The sequence below is a fragment of the Mesoplodon bidens genome (assembly GCF_964165515.1).
Source record: "Mesoplodon bidens genome assembly, chromosome: 13".
Classification (NCBI taxonomy): domain Eukaryota; kingdom Metazoa; phylum Chordata; class Mammalia; order Artiodactyla; family Ziphiidae; genus Mesoplodon; species Mesoplodon bidens.
Window position 1 is genome coordinate 68,865,043 of NC_138169.1, and position 26,950 is coordinate 68,891,992.

Genomic DNA, 26,950 nt, shown 5'->3' on the forward strand with positions numbered 1-26,950 from the left:
GCACACCTGGAAAGACCTTTAAAGTAGGTTTTGGAATTGATTCAATGTTGCATCCTCCATAGACCATCAATGTGCAGTCCCCCAGGTGCTCCCACCTTAAAGCCTTTGCATGTGTGTTTCCCTCTGCTTGGCACGTTTTGTCTAACATAACCTCATGGCCATACTCCCTCACATCATTGAGATCTTTTCTAGGTGAGGCCCTTCCTGACCTCCCTGTTTAAAACTGCCACAAATCCCAGCTCCAACACACTTAAACCCCTTTCTTGATTTATTTCTTTTCATGATAGTCATCCCCTTCTCTCATGCTTTATTTTTACCAATTTATTTATTATAATTTATAATAAATAACTTATAAAGTATGTAATTTATAATATATATATAATAATTTATAATAAATACATTATAAAGTATATAATTTTTACTCTTATTATTATTTTCTTAATGCCTGGAGTAGTTTCTGGAACATATTAGGTGCTTGGTAAATACCTGTTGACTAATAGATTAATGTACGAGAATACCTGAAAGTACCACCTCCAAAGGAATTGGTCTTAAAAATTCCAATCCATGGGAATATAAGTAGAATAATTGACAGAAACAAAACTATTTTAAGGTAGAACTTCTTACACACCCAGACACAAACTCATTATTTTCTAATCCTATCTTGCATTTATTTCACACAGAAAACTTAGGAAGAAAAGCTAAAAAAAATCATGTTGATTGCAGTTTGGAGGGAATGGTACTGAAAAGGCTCCCTTGCTTAAACTTCTCTAATGCAAGGTTCTGGAAATTCCACCATTCCTGATATAATAAATGCTATATTACTTGTTATTAGCTAAGTAGTTGTAGAAATATGATTGGGCCAAAAAGAAAGTGGAAAAAAAGCTGTTTCATAAACCCTTGCTTCGTTTTCCTTTCATCTCCTTTATTTTTCTTCATAATAGTTGTATTTGAAGTGAGCAAGTGCCCTCTGGGGCTGTGCCTACATGGAATGTTAAGGTATTAATGGATCATTTTTGTGCGATTTGTTCACATAAGTCAAATATGCCAGATGGGTAGGTTATTCTCCCAACCGCATTGACCAGCTGTACATGAAATTGCCTAGTTAATTTAGAACTCCTGAGTTAACATGACCATGGACAAGGAGTCAAACTTTTTTTTTTTTTTCTAAAGGACCAGATAGTAAATACTTCTGGATTTGCAGGTCACATAATCTCTGCCACAACTGCTCAGCTCTTCCACTGTAGCTTTAAAGCAGCCATAGGCAATAGGTCAAGAAATGTACGTGGCTATGTTCCAGTTAAGCTTTGTTTTATAGATCCATATATAACACTTTATAGATAGATCTATAAAGCTTTGTTTTATAGATATTTGAATTTTATGTAATTTTCACATCATGGATTTTTTTTTTTTTTTTTTTTTTTTGCTCTTGTTCAACCATTCTTAGCTTGTGAGCCCTACAAAAACAGGTGGCAGACCAGATTTGGCCCACAGACTATATGGTTTGCTGACCTTTGCTACAGACTTTCTGCTTCAAGATGTTGTTGTCCTTGTAGGCTATCCTAGTTCAAAAGGAGCAGGACTTGCTTGGAATGGAGCAGCCATGGCAAATGTGTGAGACCATGCCTGTGTTAAATAAAAGAAAGACAAGATTTTGAGTCAGACAGCAGTTTGCAGCCAGTATTGCAAGCCAGACTCTTGAGTTTCATCTCCAATTAAGACTTTGTAGATTACTTGTGCTTTTATCTAAATCTTGTTCTCACTCTGCAACGTTTAGGCCTAATTAATGTAGGCTAATTTTTTATGGTACTATCTCTTCTCCTAGAACTTTGGAAAAACTTCATCAGTGATTTTTTTAAAGTTGGCATTAGTATTTATTTGTAGAAGTGGAGAGTTAAGCATGGTATTTTCTACCCTTTGTGTTGCTTAATGCTTTGTATTGTGATTTCTCTGCCCGTGTGATCTTAGCTGCAAAGAGGTAGTTCCAGCAAAAGGCAGAGATGCTCAGGGTTTAGTACTATGCAGTTAAGATTTAAAGTCACTAATTGTATTAACATTTATTTTTAGATCTTGTCCATAATGATCATTTTCTCTCTCATTCATTGACAAGTGTTTGAATAAATTGCTTACAACTTTAATGCTTTTATAATACAACCCTTGTGGATACCAGAGTATATCTTTCCCAAGATATTTTAGGCAATTGTCTCAACTTCCTATTTCTTTTTTCTCCCCTCAAGAATGTCAAAAGGTACATTTCATAGCCTCATTGTATAGTTCATCCAACTGTTACTGGTCATCATTCATGTGGTCATGATTTTTCAATCCAGTTTGTCTCATAATTAAACATTTTGCAGCCTCCGTACCAGACCAAAGCATCTGCTCTTAGAAATGTTGGTTTTTCCAAGCAGGAGGCTTTTCTGATGCTTCTCTCTGAAGATGCATAGAGTACTTTCATCTTGGCAGGGGGAGTCTGGGTTTAGCCTTAGAAAAGAAATCTGTTCAGATGCTGATAATTTATTTTCAATCAGTAAAATTAGTATACCACTTAATAAATGAAAAGGGTCTCTTTCTACCCACTTTATGTCACAAAGGATTAAGATCTCTTGTCCCTTGTTTTAATCAGAGATTTAAAATATGTTTCCATCTAAATGCATTAGCACTGAGCTCCCCTACCTCCTCAACTTGCACTCCATTTTGAAAAGCTGATTAAATTGTTTCATTGCTGATTGGCTGCAAACCCATGCACCTTCCGGGCTACAAGCCATTAACACCCTGGCCACAAGTGCTGACAGGAAGATGAAGAGATTTACACCCTCTGATTTCTGTATTAACAACAAGGACAAAACAGTATGTGGTCCTGTCAGTGGATAATGCAGTTTAAAGATATATTTTCTTTTTCCACAGGTGCATTTTTCTCTGAAAATTAGCAGTTCAGCTTGGTGTGAATAATAAGGTGTCTTCTCTGATAAGTCTGATTCATATTAAAAAAATCTGTATTATGGACAAGTTCAGGATTTATAAGGCTATTAGCATTTCTCTAAATGATAAAACTGGAGTCAGCTTATTCTTGGGATCTAAGTTTTTTTTTTTTTTTTGCGGTACGCGGGCCTCTCACTGTTGTGGCCTCTCCCGTTGCGGAGCACAGGCTCCGGACGCGCAGGCTCAGCGGCCATGGCTCACGGGCCCAGCCGCTCCGCGGCATGTGGGATCTTCCCAGACCGGGGCACGAACCCGTGTCCCCTGCATCGGCAGGCGGACTCTCAACCACTGTGCCAACAGGGAAGCCCGGGATCTAAGTTTTGATAACCTGAAAAACTTAGTGGAGAGAAACAAGTATGGAAAATGTTACGTTTTATAAAGGGAAAATGCATACACATGTAATAATAGTGAAAAAGAACTTTTCTTAATCATTCAGTTATTTAAGATAAAATTACTTTTTAACAACTAGAAACGATGCAGTATGATAATATGATCACTTTACCCAATTAATTCTCCACTTGTTTAATAACCAACTATATATCTTTGTAGGAATATATGTGAAGTAAATGTATGTGTTTGTATACACACATTCACTTGAAATACATGTATATATTTGACTACAGTTGCACATATATAAGTATACATATATGCACATACTCTTATGTATCTGTATCTATATCTATACACACATATATACATAAGCACGTGTATGAATACTTACTAATCATGCCCATATGTATGTGTGTGGGTATATGTATGTGTGTGTGTGTATATATATATAGCACATATAGACATATACTCAGATATATACAACCTCTAATATATAAAAATTGGAAAAAATAAATTGAAGATGGGGTAAAATATTAATTTTGTATATTTAACACATTTTTCCATAAAATGAAATGATTAGATTTGTTTCATCTCTAAGGCCTCTTTCAGCCTTAAGTGATGAACCTAATATTTGTATATCTTCATATTCATTTGAGAATTCTGGAAATGTTTGTAATGATTATTGGAGGATAGAAATACTATAGAAGGAATACAGATGAAAAATCAGGCTTTTAATAATTAATTGCCCAGTAACCATTAACCCCATACTACTGCAAAGGCACTGTGCTGGGCAGAAGAGATGATGAAGGAATTGAAGGCTTATTCTTACTTTCAGGTAGCTTACAGGTTACTTTTGGACAAATGTGTAGACTGACATGAAAGCTGTCACTGTAAAGCAGGGATTGATAAGTGGGGTAAAAAATGCAAAACCAAGTCCTACATTTCAGTATCGGGAGAATTCACTTTAAAAAAATGTAGACTGTACTGTAAATCGTGTTTGTCAATTACTTTGCTTACAAAATCTTCTCTTGATAGCTGGCTCAAAGATAGTCCAAATCCTTAGGGTCTAAATTATTAGAAGTTGTAAGTTCTGAATTGCAATAATGAGACTTTCCCATAAATTGAGGCCACCATTAAAATATTCTCAAACTTTAAGATGAAATAAATCAAGTGAAGCTAACTATTTTAGAGTTTTCTTAACAGATGGCCCTTTGAATAAATGGGCAAAACAAAAGTAATTGCTCCTCAATGTGATCCAACTTAAAACAAGGGTATTATTTGATGTTTTCACCATGGGAGACACTGACCTTTGAATATTCACAGAAACATAGAGCAATATTTCTATCCTTGAGCAAACTAAAATTTAACTGAATAGAAGAGATGTATGAAAATATGATAATGATACCAATGAATGGTTGAGGATTGCCAAGTGAGTGCCAATGAGAATATATTTGATGAGATATCAGAGAAGAAAAGGGAAAACAGATTTGACTTGGATCTCAAAGATTGAGTTGGGTTCAGATACTTTACTTGTGCATTCAGCAGATATTTATTGAGTGGCTACTAAGAACCAGGCACCTAGGATAGAATGGTAAACAAATCCAGGTAAGGGTCAGCCCTCATAAAGTATGAAAAAGCAAAGGAATCAGACAGGTGGGTGGAGAGCAGAGGGGTGGCAAAGCTGAACAGGTAGATGGGAGAGTATAAAGCCATGTTCAGAAGCTCAGTGAGAAGATCAGTTATATAATAGGACATATGGTTACTAAAGGAGAATTATAGGAGATAGAGATGGAGAGTGAATGACTTCATAAACCCAAGAAAAAATACTCACTATATCTGATAATAAATTTGAGAAATAATGCTGTATTCTGAGATTCCCAATAAAATCAGGTTAACCCTTTGTAAGTTTAGTAGTGAGAAATTGCTTTAAAGATGCACCTCACCGTACTCATAAGGGACTTAAGATTGATGGACTCCATTGGTATCTTAAGAAATGTTTCTAGATGTAAGACTAAATTCAGTAGAATATTTCCCGAAAGGATGAATAGAGATTACAATAAGCTGTCATCTGTGTCTCAAACACCACTCTTATACAGAAGTAGTATCTGTAAATCACTCTAAAGACTGTCTCAAATCCTCAAATGCTGCGGCCAAGAGGAGAGCAGAATACATAAGAGTTTGCTTCAAAGAAAGCAAAATTTGATTCAAAGTGAATACAAAGAACTTTGCAAAATTTAGGATAAATCTAGCTATTTAAACTTGTACTTTTGATCTTCTCTTTGTTGAGAAGCTATATGCCTTAAAAATAATAATAGTTTAGATAGCCTTTGAGAACAAGAGTTTTATCTACAGAGCCAAAGTAAATTGAGTGACTAAATTAATGAGAAAGCTCAATAAACAAGGTAGCTCACTTGTGATTATAAACAAAGGAATAAGAGTTGTTCATATTAACTTGAGTTGGTCAGTTTTTGCAATACTGGGCAAACGTTATGGGCTCCTCTCTTACCATAAATCTCCAAGCTTGTTTTTAAATCCCTTTTAAGTGTCTCTGTGATAAATGTTGTCTGATGAGCACTGTATCTCTACTAGACTGGCAGCTCCATTAGGGCAGTGATGGGGAATGCTTTATTTACTTCTGTAAATCCAATGATTCACAGTTTCTATTATATTAGTTTTGTTAAGTGTTGGTGGATGATTGTAAGGTCTGGCCACATATTAAGTTGTTGAAACACAGAGTCACAGGGTTATATAATTTTACAAATGGAAAGAACTTTGACGATTAACTCTAATCCTTTCAACTTTGAGATTCAGAGCTTGAGAGCCAGTAATTTCCTTATCTCTTACTCTTGTTCTAGTTTTAAGATCACATCTCTTACTCTAGTGTGTTTTCTTCTTGTTTCCTTCAAACCACCACATATACCCACTTAACCCAAAGCCAAAATCCCTTACCCCACAGCCTAAACATTTTATTTGGAAACCAGACCAGGGCTCTTTTTTTTTTTTTTAATTAGCGTTGTTATTTATTTAGAAAAACTCCTATAAAATGTACAAAGATAGAGACTTAAGAAGTAATAATCACATTTGAAATTGTTTATGATGAATTAACACAAGCTCCAGACCAAGTTTCGGCAGCTGTAATCAACAAACTATTGAGAATATAACACTCTTTCCAGAGTCAACATAGGTATTTCTAGTGAATCAGAGAATTGAGGCTCTTTCAGGTAAGTAATATGTAGAAGTTGAAGGAGGAGCCATAAACACTATAATCCAGAAACAGTTGAATATATAATAATTGAAGAGTAACTACAGTCTATATAATGAGTATATAACTTGACACACTGACAGTACCTTCTTTTCTTTCTTTTTTTTAAACATCTTTATTGTAATATAATTGCTTTACAATGGTGTGTTAGTTGCTGCTGTATAACAAAGTGAATCAGCTATACATATACATATATCCCCATATCCCCTCCCTCTTGTATCTCCCTATCCCACCCTCCCTATCCCACCCCTCTAGATGGTCACAAAGCACAGAGCTGATCTCCCTGTGCTATGCAGCTCCTTCCCACTAGCTATCTATTTTACATTTGGTAGTGTATATATGTCAGTGCTACTCTCTCACTTCGTCCCAGCTTACCCTTCCCCCTCCCCCATGTCCTCAAGTCCATTCTCTACATCTGCATCTTTATTCCTGTCCTGCCCCTAGGCTCTTCAAAACCATTTTTTTTGTTTTTAGGTTCCATATATATGTGTTAGCATACGGTATTTGTTTTTCTCTTTCTGACTTACTTCACTCTGTATGACAGACTCTAGGTCCATCCACCTCACTACAAATAACTCAATTTCATTCCTTTTTATGGCTGAGTAACATTCCATTGTATATATGTGCCACATCTTCTTTATCCATTCATCTGTCGATGGACACTTAGGTTGCTTCCATGTCGTGGCTATTGTAAATAGAGCTGCAATGAACATTGTGGTACACGACTCTTTTTGAATTACCAGGGCTCATTCTTGATCCATCCCTTTCCCTCACAACCCACACTCAACCTTCAACAGGCCCTATGATTATGCCTCAGAATATATCTAGCATCTCTCTTTTTCTCTGTTCTCACTGTTATCTCACTTTCCCAAGCTGTGGAACAGAGCATTGTGCACCTGTTATCAATCTCAGGGGAGGATTCCAGACACATCTGTTCACTGTGTCTTGGTATCAGAATTGCCAAGGAAAACAACACAGCCAAGCACTGGCTGGAACAATGCTTTATTCACATAGAAAAAACAGAGCAAGTTCAGCTCCAGTAGTGGGCAGTGTTCCCCCATGGTCAGAGTGTCCCCCACAAAGCTGATGCAGGGCAATCAGTCTACCTGCACCCCTCTGCACCACAGTAGAAAAAAACCAAAAACCCTGCTGTGGAGTTTGAAATACTGAAGATGGGGGATGTGCCTGAGGGTCAATGACCTACACACCTAATCAGAACAAAGGAACATTCATTGAGTAAGAAATGGAAAGATATCCTCACACAAGGTGATAGGCCAGCACAGGTTATGTGAGCTTTTTATTCCTTGGTAAGCAAGTGTTCCAGGCCCAGCGGGGGGAGTCAAAAGGCCGCTAGCACGACACTGTCTTTCCCAAAACAAACCCAGTTTTCTTTCACTTCGACTACTGTTTAGTTTGTGAGGTTCCTGCTTTCCCTCTTGCCTTCACCTCTGACCTACCCCCACTAACTATCCTCTGCATAGCAACAAGAATGGTCTTCAAAAAATGTATATCCAGTCATGTAATTTCCGTGATCAAAGTTCCTTAATAACGTCTCAATGTAACTGAAATGAAATACAAACTTACCAAGATGGTATAAGGTGTCTGAATTATCTGTCTTATATGACATATCCCGTGTAATCTTTTGCTATGCTCCTCTTGACCCACTGCTCTTCAAAGCTCATTTTCTACTTATTGAACCATGCTTTTTAAGGAATACTTCTTTTTATATTCAACGATCATAAGATCAGGAAAGATCATAAACAAGCTTGGAAGTCATGTTATTCCTGGTTCTATAAAAAGTGTGTAAGTACTCTCATACTTGAGACTAATGCTATCCTGAAGGAGTATTTTACTTCCTACCACACATACCTGTACCCCATGCCTGGGCCCTTAGGAGCAGGGAAGAAAATCTATCTCTGACTGCCCACGCATGCCCTTTTCCCACCTTATTCTCAGTCCAAGTATCAGATGATACAATGGGCCCATGAAAATGACTCCACAACTGAAAGATTTTCAGGAAGGATGATTTACTATTCTCTAATTTACTGACATTCTTCTACAGCCAGATGATTGCTGGGGATTAGGTATACAGAAAGATATGTTGGAATAAATAACTACTTCAGATTCTTGTGGTGGATATTGATTCAGGTGAGTATGAGACAAATCCCAAAGCATGAATTTTGGCATCAGACATTTTTTTTTTTTTCTTCATTTGAACGGTTCATTCTATCGGATATTTTGTTACCTGGGTCAAGCTACAAAATTTTGGTAATTCTTTAAAAAGTTTGATTTCCTCAGGGTCTTAGTAGAGAAGGTGGAAAATCATACACATTCAGCAATGAAGCAGACATATTTTGACTTTCCGTTTTCATTGTGCAAATGCACAGCATGCAAATGTGTTTCATTAGCTCCAATTTTCTCCCAGTAGGTACTTCCAAATCAAAATTAAAATTATATAGATTTACCAGAAGTTTTTAATCGAAATGATTATTTCTGCTGGGGTTCCTTGATTCTCATGTTACAGATGGATTTTGTGGGGAGAAAAAATAATACTGGTGGAAAAAAAGAAAAAAATAATACTGGAATTATGAGAGAAAAAATTGAATCTTTTGATGTATTTGATGTGAATCTTAGCTATTATCAATAGCTAAGCTTTAATTAATTATATACTGAAATAGAAGTATTGAGCTGAAACTACTCTCTCCACTGCCTCCTTTTATTGAAAACTTGTTCCATTTAGGTTTCTCCTTTCTTTGGTCTATGTCTACAAGTTTTGAATATAGGATTCAGTCACATATTTTCGACAGGAAAAAAATCATTTATATTGAAAGGAGGGTGATCCTATCTAACAAACTGAGAGTGAAAAATGTTGCCAGGGAACTTTAGTAGGGCCCTTTACAGCCATGTAGAGACTATATATTATTATACGTTATATAGTGCCTAGTATGTATTCAATCAAAGCTACTGGTAATAAGAAAAATAAACATCTGGGTTAATAGATTAACAGGTAGAAGATCATTTAATCCTTTGGATAATATGCTCAATTAAAAGTTTGAAACAGTTATAACCTGATGGATTCTTGTTTCAGTGACCTTTGAAACTCATTGGATAATCTCTTGCCACGTTTTTCTGCTTATGGGCTCCCCTTTATTGGGGCTTTGCCATGTTTCACTCAAGAAATATGATGAATACGAATCTTACACTCCTCCTCTAGGCTTCCAAAATCCAGAAAAGCCCTTTGACAAAAGCTAGCATTGATCGTTCATCATTATATTTCTCAGGCATTTAGGATGATGCCTGCCACATATGAGGTGCCCAATAAATGTCAACTGATTGTATTAGTCTGAGTTCTCCAGAGAAACTCACGTGATTATGGAGGCTGAGAAGTCCTCCTGCATTTGGCAAGCTGGAGACCCAGTAAAGCAGACGGTGTAAATTCCAGTTCGAGTCCCAGTGTGAAGGCATGAGAAACCTGATGTCCCAGCTCAAAGAAAGTCAGGCAGAGAGAATGAATCCTCTCTTACTCCACCTTTTTGTTCTCTTCAGGCCTTCGATGGATTGGATGAGCCCTACCCACATTGGGGAGGACAGTCTGCTTTATTCAACGTACTGATTTAAATGTTAATCTCATCCAGAAACACCCTCACAGATACACCCAGAATAATGTTTAACCAAAAATCTTAGCACCCCATGGCCTACTTACATCCACAAATAAAATTAGCCACAACATTGACTGACTGAATAGTGAATGAAAGCATACTTTGGAAATTCCCATAAGATGATATAATCAGTGCTGGTAGAGCTTTGTGGCAGGGTTATCAGGAGAACATAGATAAAGTAGGGAAGGGCTGGTGACAGTTATATGATGTGAAACAAAATATCATACAACTTTAAGAGCTTGCTTTTCTGTTATTTGGATGATTTGCTTGCCTTGAATTAAGCACAATTTATAAGAAGGCCTAACAGATATTAGCCACATTCATAATCAACTTTCATGAATGTTGTGACCATTCATTAGCCATGCGTAATGCGATTTAAGCTTGATGGAAAGCCTGAGACTGAATTCTGTAAAACTATTCATAACTATTGATTATAAAACAATCTCAGGTTTTGTAATAAGAATTTTATCTGCAGAGTAGAGAATGACAATAGAGTTATCATCAAAGCCTGTGGAGGTAAACATCTCTTCATGAAATCGATATACTCTGAATAGTTTTTTTACAATTCACACTGAATAGAATACACTGAAAAGAGGGTTAGAATCATTAGGAAAATATCCTTTTGTATATTTTAAGATGTGCTTGTTTTAGAAAAAAATGAGAAAAATAACTTTCTCCCTTTAAAAAATATTTATTAACATAATTTTATATGGTCATATAATGTTAAGTACAGTGGATATACCATAATTTGCTTAAGAAATCACCAATTGTACAATTAGCGCATTTTCTATTGTTCACTATTTTCTTTTCTTTTTTATTTATTTTGGGGGGGATTTATTTATTTACTTTTTATATTCACTATTTTAAATAATGCTGTACTGAATAATTGTGTGTGCGTGTATATATATGTATCTATGTATATATATAAAACCTTTTTCTTCATATATTTATGGAAAGATTCCTAGAAGTGGAGTTCTTGGGTTAAATTATTATGATGCACATTGACAAATCGCTTTTCAAAGGTAACATATCAACTTATGCTTTCAGAATTACTGTTCATAATTTTTTGAAATCATTGCAACCTTAATAGGCTAAAGTGCTATATTATTTTCAGTTTTTGATTACTGATGAACATTTTTCTACATTAGAAGTTTGTCCTTCAAAGAATTCCTATAGAAAATCTTATCGTAAAGTAAAACAAGCCAACAGACAACTCCTGTTTGGTCTGCATTATGAGAATGAGTTTCCATTTGGCTTAATACATATATACAGGTAAAAGGCTAGTTTCAGTCATCAAAGAGATGGTGATACAGGCAGGAGAAATGTAGCTGCCACTGTACAGGGGATGCCATCTAGCTCTTCCTTGAAGAAGGATTCTATTTTAACCTTCATGTACAATAATGGCATTGATGTTCAATATAATTTGATTCGATTTTATGAAGAATCTCTCTCCAGGAAGACAATACCATGTGCGTTTGCAGAAGAGGTGGTAAAGCTCACTTCATTATTTAATCTTGTGCTGGGAAATATATGTTGTATAATAGCTCAGAAGGATGAAAAAAAAAAAAAAAGCTTTTAACATGCTACCCAGAAAAATGCTTCCAGAATCTGCCTCTGTTTGACCCTGGTGTTAACACAAGACGTGGATGGGCCAAGACCGATCATTCTTGACTAATTGCAGATAACGAAGTCAAGAGATGCCAGCAGAGTTGTTAGTACGTGGGTGTAGTTCATATCTGAAAACAATCTCCAGGGGAAGGTTAGGTGGGGCCTGAAGTCCAGCTCTGGATTTGCTAGCCAAGCCCATGGGGTACCTTTCTAAACTCATCCCTTCAAAGATGGCACCCTTTTCCAATTCTTATAAAGGTGTCACGTTGGCTACCAGAGGCCATAAGGATGTTATTAAGAAGGGTGACTTGGAGAATCCGGAATTGCTGCTCCATAGATTTGAAGGCCAAGAACCTAGCAAGGCTACTTGATGAGATTAGGGATAGATCTGCATTCACACTGGCTCTTGATCACTCACAGGAGTCCCAAAATGACCGACCACTTGGTTCTAAGTCTTATGTATAATCAGTTTTCAGAGATCTGGGAAAATACCAGCCCTTTAGAGTATTTATATTGAACAGACCCCAAGCATGATTCTGAAAGAGATTTATGTGATGACATTTCTCATTGACTATTTTTTGCCAAGGAAATGAGTTCATTATTTGCTGCTAATCTTGCAGAGCTGGACAGACAAACTGGCTGTGTAATTTGCCTACAGTTTTCTTTCCCTTTCACACTTCTGTTACATCCTTCTGAGTTCAACTAATTGGCCACATGGATGTTTCTTATAAGATCACACACTGAAGGAGTGTGGCCGGTACCCGACAGACACACTTCCTAGACTTGTTTTGCAATGCCACATTCCAGCCATGGCTCTTTAACCAACTACCTAGGAGTCTGTAATTTCACCAGTGAAAATGAAGTTGCTAAAACAAAAACAAAAACCTGGGGGAAAACATAAGGAGGGAAATGATAACTCTCAGAGGGAAATACAGAAATATGCTTATAGGGCTTCCCTGGTGGCGCAGTGGTTGAGAGTCCGCCTGCCGATGCAGGGGACACGGGTTCGTGCCCCGGTCCGGGAAGATCCCACATGCCGCGGAGCGGCTGGGCCCGTGAACCATGGCTGCTGAGCCTGCGCGTGCGGAGCCTGTGCTCCGCAACGGGAGAGGCCACAGCAGTGAGAGGCCCGTGTACCGCAAAAAAAAAAAAAAAAAAAAGATATATGCTTATAACATATTCTAAGAACCCTTTATTGGTCTTCTGGCTTCTGAAAAGCAACCAAATCTAGAAAACTTCTCTTTGGATTATGTCTATTCTCTTCCCCTGAGCTAATTTGAAAATTAAAAGGGGGCAAACAAGGTCTGGCTTTGAAGGGAGGTGTCTGTGAAGCATTAATTTGGAGCAAACAAAGCATTTACTTCAGCTCTCCTCTGGCAGTTACAGGATATTACCACACTGCTGAATATTTAAAAGCAAGAGAGATTTCCAATCCCAAGGTCTGTCCCCCAATTGATAAGTCTATTTTTATTAAATGAACTTTAATTACTTAATAATTAGACCTTCCATAGGAGGAGATGTGGACCCTGATAGTCTGCCAAAGAGGCCAGAGGGCAAATCAGAAGAATGTGCCATTTTGAGATTAAAATTTAAAAGAAGGAATAGGCCCAGTCTGAGGGTATTGTGGGTGGAGGAGAGGCCTCCCAGGTGGAGGAGGAGGGTCCTGGCATAAACCTGGAATGCTTTATTTCCACTTTTGCTTAAAAAGCGAAGTAGCTTAGAATTAAATGAACAAGAGTGCATGTCTAAGCTATTCAAACTTTCTGACTATCTGGATCTGAATGAAAGATTTCTCCTAGTCTGTGTGATGCGTGTGTGCATGGGTAGAAGAGAGAGGAGAGACTATTGTTCTCATTATTTTAATTCTCAGAGCCTAACACTTTTGACGTCCCTGCAGATTTAGCAGTTTTGCATTCATTGCCATGGTGATTTTCTACCTCATTTTTGTTAGCATCACAAAGGCAAAGCCCAAATGAAAAATGTTTGCTGCTTTGCTGTTCACATTTCTACTGCCCTGGTGACAGCCAACAGTTTGGTTGTGCCTAGCTCCTGAAAAAATCTGTATTGGCCAGAGCCTGATGGATGGCTGGAGCCATTGCCCTGCCTGTCCCAGCTGAGTGGGGGCTGGTCCTGAGACCCCTGATAACTTTGTTTCCGGGGACAGTGATTTGAAGGAAGACGGGGAAGTCTCATTCGAAATATCACTGTTTCACAATTTAAACTTACGGGCCTGAGACGAAATTTTCATGGATGCGCTAGACGTCGCCCCCCCCCCCCGCCCCCTCACAATCTTTTCAAATGAAAGACTGTATGGGTTGACTTTGTATGCTTATTAGGCTCCGCTCTTTTTCACTTTCCCTGAATAAATCCTTGTTTTCTCCCTCTCTTTACGCTCTTCTTCCTAGATTTCCCACTGTGTAAGAGCCTGGGATATTTGCCTAAACTAATTATCTGACCAATCATACATACTTTCTCATTAGACATATATTTGATGGACGATGATATGCCAGCTCTGCTTTTGTGGAATTTACAGATTAGCTGGGAAGATGGCTATTAAATTAACTCCACAGTTAAGTTATATTTGAAGTAAATGTTGCAGAGGGGACATACAGGAATAATTGGTTCTATCTGGATTTGGGGGAGGCCCCTCTGAGGAAGTGAGAATTCTGATACTGTGTTGGTACTATGAAATCCCAGGTAATTAAGCGCTTGATAGTTAGTATAATGAGTAAATGTTCTAGAAAAGAATTGTAATGATGGCTGTTTATCAGGCCTTGAGTAACATTTAACAAAGTAACCTATATAAATAGACACTTAATGAATGCTTTTAGTGTTAAAATTAGTGTTAGAGAATTAAGAAGTATCCTTTACAAAAATCGAAATAAACAGGGTGAGACCCATTTCTCCTCGGTACTCTCATAATGGTTATGTATCTCTTGGTGACAACATATAATGCTTATTATACAACTGTAATTAGGATAGTTAACATCAATAAAATTTCTGATGCTGAAGCCCAGGCACTTTTACTATTAGTAGCTTATAAAATTTAAGTTATATGTTTCTATGTTTATCATTTCTAGGACAGGGGGTAAAATGGAGTTCCCACATATGCGTGCCTGATTTTTCCGTATGTAAAACAACGTGTTCTCTCCTTATTATGGTTTCCTGAACTGACCCCGCACTAATAGGTGCTGGTCTTTGTTAACGTACAGAGGTGCGAGTAATGTGTAAACCTGTCAGTTAGCTGGGATGAGACACTTCCAACAAGTCCAGCTGTCTTAGAATCCTGGGCCAGGCTAGATGTGAAGGTAGGAACCTTGAGTATAATTCATTCTGGGAAACAGACTTTCCCCAAGGCTAATAATGAAAGGCCTCCATGGAAACAACCAAGCATAGGTTTGTGTGCTATTTTTAATTGCACAATACTTCAGGCTGAAGTTTGTCTCTAAAAATTCAATCTGGGGCAGTATATACTTACTAAACAGAGTTTTCTAGTATTGTGCTGATACTTGGCGGTTGAAGAGTCAGGAAGTACTGTTATATTAAAAAAAAAAATTCCTTTGGGGACATTTTCACTTAGATTGGGGAAATAGGGTATTTTAAGAAGTATCATTCAGGACAGAACCTTTTTTTAAACCATCATACATAATGTAAACATTTGAATGAGTTTCTTTCCCTTTCCAGTTCCACCTATAAAGTGGAGACAGTAATACTTGAAGAGCTGTTGTTAGGATTAAAGGAGTTAATTTATAAAGGAGCTTAGGATAGTGTCAGTGATAAAACTCAGCTCTCCTGTGTCATTGGTCTGGATCCAGCAGCTCTCCAAGGAATCACATTGCGTGGGGGTTGAATTGATGTTGTCATATGTAAAACCCTGAGACCAACCTTGAGGGATGATTTAGGGTTTTCTGTTTGTTCTTTGGGTTTTTCATTTCATTTTGTTTTGGTACCATTTCTCTGTTTACCAACTGATATCAAATGGAGGCAAGGAGCAACAATGAAAAAAACAAACAAACAAACAAAACCCCTGTCTTTTCTTGTCCAAAAGTGGGACATTCCCAAGGAGAAGAGAAAGGTTCACTTGGTTCCTAAAATCACCAAAAGCCCCATCCTAGAATTCAGCCCAGTTGGTTGATGCCAAGGGAAAAAGGCATCTTTTTAATGGATAGAGATGATCAGTTGCTATTTATGGTTTTAAGGTGGCCTTGAACATCTCTATTCTGTAAAAAAAAAAAAAAAAAAAAAAAGACCAAGGTCTGGCTAAATGATGAAGCAGAGAAGTGACCCCCCAGGTAATCTGGCACCCAGGTGTGTTATTCACCATCCTAAACTGCCACAGAGTATGTTAGAAAGTGATACACCAACACTCAAATGCAGTTATCAAAATTTTCATGCTTGTAATAGTCTACTTAGACATGGAACCTCAGTAAATATTTGTGGTTTTTTTCTTCTTTCAGTAAATATTTGATATATTCTGTGGACTGAAAAAACATATACAAACATATAAACACTTGTCCGCCTTTTATTTATACAGTCAACTATGTCATTCTATCTTAAGTTATAAGTTCTGTAAAAATTCAAAAGATTAAGAGATGATTTCTGGTAAGTAAGACTAAGGAAAAGAGGATTTTTTGGACTTAGTACTTTAAGAATGATGACAGGGCTTCCCTGGTGGCGCAGTGGTTGAGAATCTGCCTGCTAATGCAGGGGACACGGGTTCGAGCCCTGGTCTGGGAGGATCCCACATGCCGCGGAGCAACTAGGCCCGTGAGCCACGACTACTGAGCCTGCGCGTCTGGAGCCTGTGCTCCGCAACAAGAGGCCGCGATAGTGAGAGGCCTGCGCACCGCGATGAAGAGCGGCCCCCGCTTGCCACAACTAGAGAAAGCCCTCACACAGAAATGAAGACGCAACACAGCAAAAATAAATTAATTAATTAATAAAAACTCCTACCCCCAACATCTAAAAAAAAAAAAGAATGATGACAGATTTGATAGGTAGATGTTAGGGGAGAAGGTATACTTCTTAAGAGGAAATTTCATGAGAAATACAATCAAGAGGGAGCCAGGTATAGACCTGTTCAATAAATCCAAGAATTCTTTCGTAGGAGCTGTGGAAGATGAGCCTGCAAGGAACACTGTATTAGATTCTTGGGTACCAGGATTTAGGGTATGAGACAATATTAGAAAATGGAATGTTAGAGTTTCTTGAGTGAAAAAAACCAAAAAACTTTGGTGATTTAGAAACGATCCTCTTTTGACTATGTTTAGAATGGATTTAGGTAAGAAAAGAGTAGTGATGAGAATACCATTCATGTTATGACTACAGTCTATCAAATGTGATCTAATGAGTTGAACCAGGCTTTTTCCATGAACAGGCTCTTGATGAGCAGGTAGCTTTTTCCATGAACAGGCTCTTGATGAGCAGGTAGCTATTTTTCATGAAGATCTAGTTAAAATTATACCTGTATCTTTGTATTGCATTAGAGCATTAAATGACTCTTATGAAAATACTGTATTTCGTTCTTATGAGTTACAGTGAGTTTAATGTTCATAAGTAGGTGCTCATACTCTGCCTTGAAAATATAGTACTAAGTTGATAGCCTATAGCTTCTTCTTTTAATACTGTTGCTGGTTTGTTGCACGACCATGAGATGAGAGTGCTCAAAGATACTGGAAGCATTAATTCAAGCCATATAGAACCTCGTAAACCTAGAATTTCTTTTTGATGCTTGGGTTTCCTTTGTAGAGACACAAAGAAAAAGCTACAAATCGTGTTTATAATTTCTCACTATATCAAATAATCAACTATTTGAAGTTTTCAAACATTGCATCATTAAATTGTAAGTAAGAGGTAATTCCAACCCCCTGTTTATTAAGATCTAAAATAACCATAGTGAATAAGCATGTGGAACAATAGCCAACTCCATTAAGCCCAGTTATATTAATATATAATCTCATGCCTCATCTATGATTCTTCCAGCTAGATGAAGTTTATATAAAGGAACCAACTGTTGAGAATCAATTTGAATTACTCTTTCATTTTATGTTTTATTCTATGCTCTAGAACTCTTTAGGTGAATTTTGTGAATACCACAGACATTCAGATGTAAAATACATATTTAGAATTTTTTCCAGTGTATGTAACTTGTACAGGACCATATATCTGAATATATAGAAGTATCCAGATATTTTATCAACTTATCAAAAATATTTTATTCTTACTTCCTTTGTGTAAAATGTATAACTTATATGTGTGGGTAAATTACTCCCAACGGTGTTTCCTTAACTATAAAATAAAATGCTAGGGATGTGAAGACCAAGAAAAAAACTTAAGGAAACAAGTCAGAAACGTATGTGAAAAATATCTTGACGTATGTAACTGTCACAACATCTGGACACTACTCATTGCAGATTTGCCTTGTGTAGTATATATAAACCATTTGCTGTTCAAGTATATGCTTTAAATCCATACCAAAGCCAATCAGTAGTAGATTAATGTGGCTTCTTTTGAATACACTCAAGATTATACGCTACAAACAGCCTGGAAGTTGGACTTTAAAGAATGAGCTAGGGCACAAGTTAATGGATTCCTTTTGGTCTTCGTTCAGTGGTCGATCCAGCATAGTTATAGATTAGTTCCAGTTAACTAAATGAGAAGAGTAAAATTAGGCATGTGGTTTGGTCCCACTGTAGACACATCTGTACTGTTGAGACAGATAGCTCCGTGGATCTAGATTCCAGATGAGTAATTTTAATACCTAAGTGTAGGATATATTTCCATTGATAAATTAACATATGCATCAAAATTCATATTTCTCTGTGGTCTAGAATCAATTGTCCTTGCTAAACCATGATGCCACATCTCCTGGTCTGTAGGTCTGTTTATGAGTGTGGCGGTAGTGAGTGGTAGACCATCTTTGGCAACTTAAATCTCTTCCGTATGTGATACTGATGTAATTTCCTTTTTCATAGATTCAGTTACCCTGTGGCTCAAAAGACTAATCCCTGAAAGGGACATGAAATGCTCCCTTAGCCTAGGGTATGAGACTTCTCTACAGCTTTTCTGATTGTCTCTCATATTAAATTATGATGTTTTAACCTAGGTCATTTTGCCTTTGCCCTTTTTACTCCAGCAAAAATTTTATCACATTATAGGGAAAGTTAGGTTTGTGAGAATTAATGGACCCCAAATAAACCTAACAGTAGTTAAAACTGAACACATTAGAATTTTTTATTGACTAAATATTGGTAGAAAGTTTCTTGACAAAATTTAAGCTGAGACCTAGGAAACTTTGACCTACTTATAATAGATCTATAAAATAAAAATTGCAGTAATGCAAATATGATCAGAAAAACTTGACATGAAACCCAAACTGATGAATGAATCAAATTTTATTGTGAAATGCACATACAGGGAAACCAATTCCAGTAAAATTAAAATATTGGAATATAACTGTGATGAACACAAATCAAGAAATTAAAATTATTTAATTGGATTAACTCTAGAAAGTAAAATTGCCAATGATCCATCAATAGTGACATAATTCATTCAAATATGTTTGTTTGTAATCACAAAAAATGTTTCCATGGTCAAAGAACTAGGGTCACAAATATCCATCTGTTCATAAAAGGGGGTTCAAGAGGGCAGGCTCCAAATATCTTCTACCCTTCTCACATACAGCATCATGAGGGAGGAGGCTTCTCTCTCACCATCCTTCATGCTCAGTGATAGCCAGTTTGTTTATTTTTTTGTCTTTTCATTTTCCCCTACCTTTGCTTAATCATCCATATGGATGCATCTTTTTTACATGTTATTTCAAATGAACATCATAGTAGTAGTATTTGTTGAATTCACTACTATCCCATTTTATAGCCCAAAGAAATGAAACAAGTTACCAAAGGACTCACACAGAGTAGGTGGCCCAGCCAGACTAGAAACACAAACTCGTCTAATTCCAACTTAAGCATTTTTTCATTTCACCACAGCTATAACTGGCAAATACTGATGGTCATTTACCTTAAGGAGTCAGCCCATGAAAGATTGTCCTTTTTTACTATAATTGGTGGTTAATAAGACTCATCTTTCTTGAAACTGCGCTAGGTTATGTCATATGGCTAGTCCTTCATAAATCCCCGTAACTTCATAGTCCTTTGTCCAAAGCTGGCTAACAGTAAGAGCATAGGATGAGAATTTGGAAGAACCAGGTCCCCTTGGCAGGATTACATTGTAGTAACTGTGTGAATGCTTATGGAATTTCACTTCTCTGAACCTCAGTTCCCTCATGTATAAAATTAGGATGATCTTGCCTGCTTTGTTTGTTTTTATAAGGCTGTTTTATTACCCAATAAAAACAAAACAACTTCTAGAGGTTAATGGCAACATCTCTATCATTTTTTAGTCACGGAAACTACTTTTGGGCCAGACGTAATGTGGTAAAATGTGAAGAGCAGACGAGATGTATTTTGAGAAGATGCTTTGTAGAATACAATTTTCGAAAAAGAATACAGGTGTGATTTTTTATTTGGTGACTATTGTGCCTCCTCTGAAAGATGTACCCTTTGTTCTTTGTGTTTCTCCTAGGACCACTGAGGTTCCTCTCCCAGACAGAATCTGTCACTGCCTTCATGGGTGACACAGTGCTACTCAAGTGTGAAGTCATTGGGGAGCCGATGCCAACAATACACTGGCAGAAAAACCAACAAGACCTGACTCCCATCCCGGGCGACTCTCGCGTGGTGGTCTTGCCCTCTGGAGCCTTGCAAATCAGTAGACTTCAACTGGGAGACATTGGAATCTATCGATGCTTAGCCCGGAATCCAGCCAGCTCAAGAACAGGAAATGAAGCAGAAGTCAGAATCTTATCAGGTATTGCTGATAAAGATTAGTGTTCTTTATTCTCTTCAGAATTATATTTTCTAGAGTTGTTGGAGCAATTTTTCCTTTAACACATATTTAGTAGTTGTTTTTAAGTTCTATATTGTGTATTGGGTTTAGTTTTATATATTTTTCTTCTTTTCTAAATGAACCATTAGATGAGGGTATGCTAAAAGCTTTTCTTATCTTTCCATGGTTTGTAGTTGAACTTTCTGGTACAACAGAAACAGGTATTTTCCTTGTATCTGGCTTCATTCACTCACTCATTCCATTAATAGTTAATGAGTGCTTCTTTGTGCAAAGCCCATTGCTAAACATTTTTATGTTGTTTGATTTTCCTCTGGTAATAGTCTAAGAGGTAGTTATTGTTATCCCCATTTTCAGAGGACGAAGGTGAGGCTTAGCAAGGTTAAGAGCCTTCCCCAGCTTAATATTGAACATTCATTTGCTTATCCATTCATACACTCATTTCTGAGAAGCATTGTGCTAAGTACTAGGGATACAGCAATGACTAAGACTGACACAGAGCCTGGCTTATATAGAATTCTGGGTGAACATGGACATACGAGTAATTACAATAAAGTGTGATTGATATTATGATAAGGAAAATGTTTCGCCCCATCTGTTATCTCCCTTTCTCTTCCCTGGAAAATCTCTAAGACTCTGGCCTCATTTTTCTCTCCTAAATAATCAGAGGTTAGAATGGATATTTTCTTTTTTTTTTTTTTTTTTTTTTTGCCGTACACGGGCCTCTCACTGTTGTGGCCTCTCCTGTTGCGGAGTACAGGCTCCAGACGCGCAGGCTCAGCGGCCATGGCTCACGGGCCCAGCTGCTCCGTGGCATGTGGGATCTTCCCAGACTGGGGCACGAACCCGTGTCCCCTGCATTGGCAGGCAGACTCTCAACCACTGCACCACCAGGGAAGCCCTAGAATGGATATTTTCTAAGATCTCTTCCAATAACTGCTACTATCTTATTATCTATGTAATATCTATCAATACTTCCTCATTTAATTTTACTTGTAGGGTTTATTTAGACTCATTTGTGAGAATCACAATGAAGGCAACACTTGAGTAGTTGTAACAGACTCGCTGTCAAAGCACTGGCGTTGGCTCTTGTCTCCACATTCTGTATGTAGTGATCACAAGTCCTTCTGCTAGGTAGAGGGTAACATCCCCAAGTCATTCCAAATGCAGACTGGCAATGTGATTTAAAGTTTCCAGAGACCTTAATTAGGACGTTTCTAAAACCGCTTCTAACCCTTTTGTGTATTCTCTCCTCTGTTAGTCACAGGGATACTGACTTAAATGTGTCAATAACCATCAGTGACACTGTTGCCTTCCATCCTCTAGGCAGTGACAGATGCAAATGCAGCATTTATTCCCAACACGTACATGCATTTATTTACGCATCCATTAGATACACAAAAATTTTAAATATTTATATTCACATACCCTTAATAATGCATCTGACTCAATCAGATGCGAAACCCAGGTAAGCCACATAGAAAATTGGCAAGAATATGTTTGACTATCTTAATATGACCGAAAAGTCTGTTTTCCAGTGGTATTAAGGGATTAACTTGGACTCATTAAATATTAAATTTGAAATGGAAACATTTGAAAGACACAGAGACATAATCATCAAATCACCATTGACATTTGTTTCTTCACCTTGCAAAACACATTTGCATTGTAATCCATGGAGATTTATTTAAAGCCAAATTTCATATTGTTAATTTGGCTAAAATCAAGAATATGTCATTGTACTTTGGAGGTGTGTGGGTATTACTTACCTGAATGAAAACTCATATATTTTTTTTAAATCACTACATCTAATGAGAATTTTTCTCAAAGTTCTATGAATTCAAAAATAAAATTCACAAAGGAGTTATGAGCTAAGGTAATAAACACGTTATTAGCATACTTGATTAATCCTGTATTGTATATTGTTGACCACATAAAGGACCTGCTGGAAGACCATGTTTGTCCCATTTATCCCAGAGTTTGCAAACTGGTTTAGAGGTCAATTTCACAAATCCACAAGTACAAAATTGAGTGAGAGAATGAGTAAATGAATGAATAAATGCTCAATCCCAGCTTCTTTTAGTTGCCATTTAGCATTTCCTCATTTTTAAAATCGTGCTAATCCTTTCTGAATCAATTTCTACTTTCTGTAAGTACCAGTTTGAGGAAGTCATAATTGCACAGGTATATTGCCCTTTCTCTATTGTAACATGTATTTAATAGGGTAAGATAGACACAGTTAAAATAGAAATCCATCATATTATGAACATGACTTAGAAGCATTTAAGTGGTACATATATGGTTACCACTTTTTTTTTTTTTTTTTTTTTTTTTTTTCTTTTTGCGGTATGCGGGCCTCTCACTGTTGTGGCCTCTCCCGTTGCGGAGCACAGGCTCCGGACGCGCAGGCTCAGCGGCCATGGCTCACGGGCCCAGCCGCTCCGCGGCATATGGGATCCTCCCAGACCGGGGCACGAACCTGTATCCCCTGCATCGGCAGGCGGACTCTCAACCACTGCGCCACCAGGGAGGCCCCATGGTTACCACTTTTTAAAAAAAAATACATTCTTCCATGGCCATTTAAATGTCATGTTGACTGATGAACTTATCTATTTTCCCTTTAGTTTGAAACATAAATGCCAATTTGAAGTCCTGCAACTTTGCTCAATACTTGTTTTTACCACAGTTCATAAAGAGAGTATTTTCATTTGTGTGCATATGTGTGGAGAGTTATCCATTTCTAAATAATATGTAATTTGATGCCCTTATTCAAGTTTATGTAGAATACATTTCAGGTTGCCACTTTTATGTATCAGGTGTCTCTAATATCACCAAGTAACAGAGATTTATTAAATTCAGATTTTAAGAATCAAATAGTTGTTTTGAAATGCTGTCTTCCAGCAAGCAGTTGCAGTTTATTCACTACATAAATACTTTACTCAACAAGCTTTTAAGTGAATCTTACGTACCTGTCATCACACAGGTTACTAGGAATACAAAGTTGGAAGATAGTGCCCCTGCAAACGGTTGTCTAGTGGGTGAAATAGATAAAGCAAGTAGACCGTTCTTTGAAAGAAGAAATACAGAGTGCCATCCCCTTACATAAGAGAGAAAAACAATGTGCCAGTCTTGAAGAACAAGTAGTAGCAAGAGAAAACTAAACCAGGAGGAAAGAACCACATCAGCAAAACACAGAGAAAATAGAGAGAAAAGCTTTTCAGAGGAACTGCACGCATTCTATTTAACTGGGTCATAGGGCATAGGAAGTGTTGAAGGAGAACTTGGAAGCAAGCACGATAAACTGAAGGAAGAAGGATACGGTAGAATGTACAGCATTAATTCTGGAGAGAAATGATCAAAAGCTGCTACTAAAGTGGTATCAGAAAGGATTCAGAAATGAAGATGGGTGGGGAGATACTAAGGACAGGTCTTGGAGACATATCAGATGTGCCTCAAGAGGGAGGGGATGGAGTCCACGCTCAGATGAAGCTAGGTAGTGGCACTTTTCCTGAGATTAGGAGCAGGGTATGGTGTTATTGTGCTCAAATTAAGTTACAAATTTTTTAAAGAGATTTTTCTCATAACATTGTATATTTTCAAGATTAAATGAATAATTATTTGTTTCATTAAAAGGTAGAAAAATTGGTAACTAATCTGTTGATTAATGTTTGAAGGCAAAATTATGGGGAATTATATATTTTTAACAGAGTAAGTTACTATTAAATTATTGTAAAGGATTTTTTTTGAAATATTGATAACAAAACACTAAGAGTTGAGATGGTTTAAAATGTCTCATTGTCTGTGATGGAGAATGTAGCAGGGATTGAAACAGCCATGGTGATCGTCAGGTCCACTTTATTCAGATCTCATCGTGTCTGAGTGCCAAACAGTAGACTGAATTGATGAATTATAAATCTGCTTTGGGCACTAGGTTAACTAAAATAACTGGCCCATACACTGGAACTCTGATTTCAGTTTTCTTAATGGCCTAATTGAATTGATCAATTGGTAATTCAATCTGTTGTTCATTCGTTTAACTATAATTAGATGATTCTGGATCCTGGATAGACTTGAACTAAATATCTGTGTAATTAGAGACATTGGCTTTTTGGCTTTTAATGGAATAAGTTGGACTAAAATATATTTTGAATGATTTTTCTCTATAATATTTATTTTTATTGGAATAAATTTTAATAGAAACCATCCCAAAAGGCATATTATTTAAAAGGAAAACTGTGTTTTTTGGTTTTAAAAGTTTCAGAATATGTTCATCTCTAAGAATTTATTATTAACCAATGGATGCATTAAACGTTTTAGTTTGACTAAATATTACTTATATGTCAAAGCTCATTACACTTTCCTACCATTTATTTGTATAATTTCTACAGAATAATAATCTGTAGAGGAAAACAAAGAAGACACATTCTTTGTTTTGAAATTTACCATCGAGCCAGACAGTTAATTCATAGCCATATGACTAATATAAGGCAGGGAATGGTAAATTTAGGTAAATATCTCTAGTTTCAAATCAGCACAGACAAGGGATACATTCAATTCTAGGTAGAAAATTTGCAAAGTCTTTAGAGAGATTACTTTTATAGGTCATCAGGAGATAACCATTTGTAGAATGATAATAGCAGGTGATCAATCTGGAGTTAGAAGCTGAACCTGCCTTATGGAGAACCTTGAGTCCCATGTCTAGGAATTTAGACTTGATTCTATTCACTTTATTCGTGATCGGGGATCCTTAAAGGTTTTTGAACAATGGATTCCATGGCATAAAACACACTCAGAAAAACAGAAACAGGGAAGTGAAGAGCAAATCACATTAATGTATTACCTGATAGTTTTGTATTGTACTTAATGTTTTTCTCTGCTTTGAAGGATTTTCCCATAGTTTGCTTTCCTTCTTTAGGCTAGTTTTGACTAAAACTATTTCCTATGCCGTGCTATAAACAGGACACACTTGGTCTTTCATAGATCCAAGTTGGATAAAATGATTTCTTCTGCTTCTCTCTTATCTGCACTTAGAAAAGAATAAAGTAACAGATCATATTACCTTTAAACCATGTGAAGTTTGTGTTTCCTAATGAGTATTATATTAGATGTAATCCAGATTGCATGGAGGGGTTAGCATGTGGACTATCATCTATCATTTCCATGGATTTGGTTTATATTGATCAATTAATTAATATTTAAAATCCCCAGTTTGAACTATTATTATGATAAAAGTGTGAAAAGCATGGAGTCTGATACCAAAGTACAAATCTCAATTTCACCACTTGCAAGTTGTGCAATTAGAGCAAATTACTTAATCTAAGTCAAAATTTATTAACCTTGCAAAATGTAGAGAGTAATTTCATAGGGTGGTTATGAGGCTGCAATTTTTGGGGCCAAGTATAATGCCTAGAATTGCTAAGTCCTTAGTAACTATCATAATTACTTTGGCATCTTAGAAATTACGCTTTTAAAGATTTTGATTCTCATATCAAGATTATTTTTCTTTTATTAAGTTACCTGACTTTGATGCTGGATATCAAAGTATTCATTTACCTAGTGGTAGCTAATTACATGTTTTGTGCTATTTATCCATAGTACTCTTTATTTTCTTCATTTCCTTTTCACATCTGTTAGAAGTCAGAGTATCCTGCAACTATTTCCTCTCTAGTAACTCATTGATACATGATTTTCACCCTTACCTCTCTGTCAACATCATTTCTTTGGCTATATGAAATATCGCAACAGACACTAGCTTAGAAATAAGAGTTAGCCAATAAATAAGACTTCTTAATATCTTATCTTTGTTAGTCATTGCCAATTCTTTTAATCCTCTAAAATCCTTAGTTTCCTTAGCTGTTTAGAAGTTGGACTAGATCAGCCTTTCCAAATCTCACTACTGAGGATCTCTTTTATTATTTTATCCACATTCATCCACAATTCTGCCTTTATAATTTTTAAGAGTAGAAGTTTGCTAGACAAATTCTAATTTTTCAAAACCATGAGGCCATGCTAAAATACAACAATAAGGGTCAAAAATCAATCTCATAAAATAGGAGACTTTTACGTTTATATATTTTTTAAAAAATTAGTCAGTTTATATTGTCATAGAAAGCAGACCAAAAGAAGATTTGATACTTTTTATTGTATAAACTGACTGCCCAGGCAGTGAACTGACCAAGTTCCATGTCATGATTTGCCCCCCTCCCCTCAT

At 36.7% G+C, this 26,950-nt stretch overlaps 1 protein-coding gene across 1 annotated transcript in view; it reads left to right on the top strand.

Moving 5' to 3' along the window:
* DCC (DCC netrin 1 receptor) overlaps positions 1-26,950 on the top strand; it is a gene marked incomplete at its 5' end in the record, with an annotated part of 1,182,001 nt that overhangs the window by 502,915 nt on the left and 652,136 nt on the right. The window contains one exon of the mRNA XM_081253253.1: positions 20,419-20,703. Within this exon, the coding sequence (XP_081109379.1) occupies positions 20,419-20,703 (285 nt within the window). The remainder of the gene's footprint in view (positions 1-20,418; positions 20,704-26,950) is intronic.